The sequence below is a fragment of the Trachinotus anak genome, unplaced genomic scaffold, assembly GCF_046630095.1.
Source record: "Trachinotus anak isolate AG129_WGS33_773 ecotype Australia unplaced genomic scaffold, CSIRO_AGI_Tana_v1 ptg000009l, whole genome shotgun sequence".
Classification (NCBI taxonomy): Eukaryota; Metazoa; Chordata; class Actinopteri; order Carangiformes; family Carangidae; genus Trachinotus; species Trachinotus anak.
In genome coordinates, this window is record NW_027273860.1 from 6,760,452 (window position 1) to 6,764,070 (window position 3,619).

Consider the following 3,619-nt stretch of genomic DNA (forward strand, 5'->3'; position numbering starts at 1 on the left):
CCTCTACCTCTCTTACTCTGGTAAAAACCACAGACCCTCCTAAGATCATGTTTCTTCTATACCTATGCACATGAACCTGAGGTGCCCATGCTCCTGCACAGTCCTTACAAAAGTAAACAAAATAGGGTCTCTGGTGTTTTTTGTTTTTATACTGTGCACATCTGGCTTTTGCAGGAAGATGCAAATGTGAGGCAGACACAGAAAATAAACTGCACGAGATGAACTTAATGGTGTTGTTGTTAAAATGTGCCTGTAATCATCAGATATCATGTCATTTTGAATCGTAATTCTTCATTACACCTACATCGGCCTGGGACAGCTCAAAATGTACATGCACTGATTCTCACAGGTTTTGAACCACACAGCCAACGTCAGTCTGCCCCACTAGATGGAGACACTGTTACATACAATGTTGAGATGGGACTTTTATTTTGTCATGATTAAACTTATGATTACTCATCACTACATATTTTCCTGCCATACTTAAGTTGTGTCATTACATAAGAAAACTAAAAACTGTTACTTAATTTGTGAATGTGAGAGGTAAGATCATATGTGTTTTGAATTTCTTTTATAGTGTATAATAAATGTTGCTAAAGTCAGGTTGTGTACCTTCACAAGAGCTGAGAGGTGGAAGATATTTAAGCTTAATAAAGGCCATGAGTCAGTTCACTGCAAGGAGAAGGAAAACACATTTCTGCATTGTGAAAAGCTGCTTTTATTCAAGGCCAGACTGAATGACAGACAGGTTTATTCAAGGATAACGTTCAAGGATGAGTTTCACCTGCAGAGGGCTCAAATTCAAAAGCACTGTGGTGTCACGATACGCCATCATTTCTTGCCTCTGGAATGAGCAGAGCTCCAAATTTCTTCACTCTCTCTGTACACCAGCAGTTTGCCATCGTCTGTGAGTTCGAGGCGACACATGTTGCAGCTGGATCTCATGGAGTCTGTGTGCCACCTGGGAGTGTCAGACTTGTTGTACATGACCAGGTTGCAGTCAGCCTGCATGCACAGACGGAAAGCATCTGTGGATGCAGTGTCTGAAGCCCACACAGGCTTCCAGCCGTAGATGACAAAGTTGCCATCATCCTGCCGGCAGAAACAGACATCAGGCTGCTATATCCAAACAGTGTGGATTTTGATGAACTGTAAAACATCTGATATGCTCACCTGGAAGATAGCCTTCCACCCCTTGTTGTTGGACAACAGGTAGTCTCCCCTGCGGAGCTCATCATTTTTGGACAAGTGGTTCCTGCTCATGATTCTGTCCAAAAAAAAAAAAAAAAAAAATTAAGAATATGAGGCAATGGCACCGCAGCTTTTGGCATTTCCAGCAACCTACTAGTAATTTTCTAAATGTACCTACAATAAACAGATCACACAGCATCCTGCAATGAAACTACATTTAACCACTCTTGTAGAGTAATGCATGACTTCGTGAGTAAAGACGTGTAAAGTACTTACAAGCTTGAATGTCTCACGCCGGTTGGTCTGTGAACAGAGGTGAAGGAGGTGAAATTCACAGCTGGTCACTTCATCTTTATATCGGCAGGGCTGGAGTTGGAGGAGGGGCTTGACCCCATTTCAAAATCATTGAGATCACACTTGTTTCCCCCTTATTCTGATGTTTGATGTGCAAATTAAATGAAGCCCCTGCTCTGTATGCATGATTTTCTGTACTGTACTGCTGCCACATGGTTGGCTGATTGGCTAACTGAACGTATAGGCGGGTGGATTTACTGTGCTGACCTTTTAGCGTATAGTAACCTCTTTTGTTGTCACCATATACTGGGTCTATATATTTCAATATATCATGTTTACCCCTGTTTCACAACTAGATGAAGAAGTAAAACCAAAAGAAGAACCAGCTTCCACCCTCCTCTGACCACAAAGCAATACAGTACAAAGGGTTACCTTCAAGCAGTGACTTGTAATGTTGAATGTAATGTGTGGAGATTATTGGTCTTCACTACTATTAATGCCGCTGTTGCAGTCAATTCACCATTTTATTTTGTGACATTTATTTTCCTCACAACAGCGACAGAAGATAACAAAGCAGCACACGCCTTAAAGTCTCGGTGGTGTTTTCGATCTTGTCTGCCAGAGTTTTGCAGCCAACCCTGCACAACCCACTGATGCTGTTCGGTCACTATAAAAACAAACGGCGCGAAGAGGTGAACAGCGTTTTGGATACAAACCTGTATTTTCAACAATGTCAATGCACATTTCTTTGGCCTCTTTTGAAATCTACTGGAGACTTTGATATTAACACATTTCTGTAGATTGACAAAATAGCAAGTAATTCTTGTGGATGGATCTTCACTTTTATGCCTACACAAAAACAGAGCCTTGGCTCTCTTGTCCCTCTCATCCTCTTGATGTGAAGTGATCTGAGGCCTGTGAAGCTTCCAAAGAGCCTTTGTTATATGTGCAGTCATATCTCAGGCTTTCTAAGTCACATTTGTACTGCAGTTACATTTAAAGCCACTATTGTCTGTGTGAGTTACACAATTTTGAGTGTTGCAAATTAAACTTAAAATTGAAAAAAGCCTGTTTTAATGTCAGAATAATTTTGCTTGGTGGCAACAAGAAAAGAACAAAATAAGGTATTGTGTGTTCCTCATTTCTGAAAACACACACCCATCTGAGTTACCCAAATGCTGATCATTTCAAAAACATTCCCTTCTTGTACTTTTGACCTTTGCAGAAACCTAATAATATAACATGACAGGTGGGTTGTTTGTCCCTCCCTCCCATTCTTGTGAACGCTATCTCAGTAATATCTCAGTCACGCCCTGACAGAACTTCTTCAAACATTCATCAGGCCTCAGGGGTGAACTGAGATATTCCATTCGATTTTGGTGGTTAAAGTGATTAAGGTCATTGTGACATCACAAAGCATGTTTTTGGTCAAAGATTAATTTATACACTAATTATAACACAATTTAACTCAAATATGCCAATGCTGTAAATCAGGAAGGGGACTTGGCTGGTTGGTGGAGGCATACACCCGAGAGGCAGTAATTCTAGTTTTTTAATATTTAGATTCATATTTTTATGTTATTTATTGTAATTTAGCTCATATACCCCTGTTTTTTTTACAGTAATATAATATAATATAATATAATATAATATAATATAATATAATATAATATAATATAATATAATATAATATAATATAATATAATATAATATAATATAATATATAACTTTACAGATTAAAATACTCTTGCATGGTCATGTATGAGTCAGTCCATATAATAATGTACAGTACTTACAGGGTTGAATGTTTTACCCCTCTCAGACTGCAGGGGGAAGTGAAGTAAGCCTTTACCAGATACAACACTAAAGTGACATACACATAATAAATATAATCCAATAATTCAATATGTATTATTCTGAAATTGGCCATTCTACATGAAGAGTAGCTTTATATTTGGTGCTTTAAGGATATTTTAATAATATTGCTATTTTTACCTGAGTAAAAGATCTGATTCTACCAATATTTAAGTTTTTTCTCACCTTTTCACATTTTTACTTTACACTTTACTTCTGTATAGTAGCTGTGAAGCTTTGTGCTTTCAAATGACTAAAAGTTTGATTGAGGATTCAACTT

The 3,619-nt window shown here is 38.1% G+C and overlaps 1 protein-coding gene across 1 annotated transcript; it reads right to left on the reverse strand.

Moving 5' to 3' along the window:
- Positions 1-682: 682 nt before the first annotated feature.
- On the reverse strand, positions 683-1,607 carry LOC139625700 (B-type lectin plumieribetin-like). The gene is made up of 3 exons (XM_071485892.1): positions 1,468-1,607; positions 1,174-1,267; positions 683-1,092 (listed from the first exon to the last, which is right to left on the reverse strand). The coding sequence occupies exons 2-3, from the start codon at positions 1,261-1,263 to the stop codon at positions 832-834; spliced, it is 351 nt and encodes a 116-aa protein (XP_071341993.1). The 5' UTR covers positions 1,264-1,267; positions 1,468-1,607; the 3' UTR covers positions 683-831.
- Positions 1,608-3,619: the final 2,012 nt, after the last annotated feature.

Excerpts from the sequence above, each read along its gene's own strand:
- LOC139625700 (XM_071485892.1), bottom strand. The coding sequence starts at position 1,263 with ATGAGCAGGAACCACTTGTCCAAAAATGATGAGCTCCGCAGGGGAGAC. Across the intron at positions 1,093-1,173 it reads GGTGGAAGGCTATCTTCCAG|GATGATGGCAACTTTGTCAT; the intron begins GTGAGCATATCA and ends TTCTGCCGGCAG.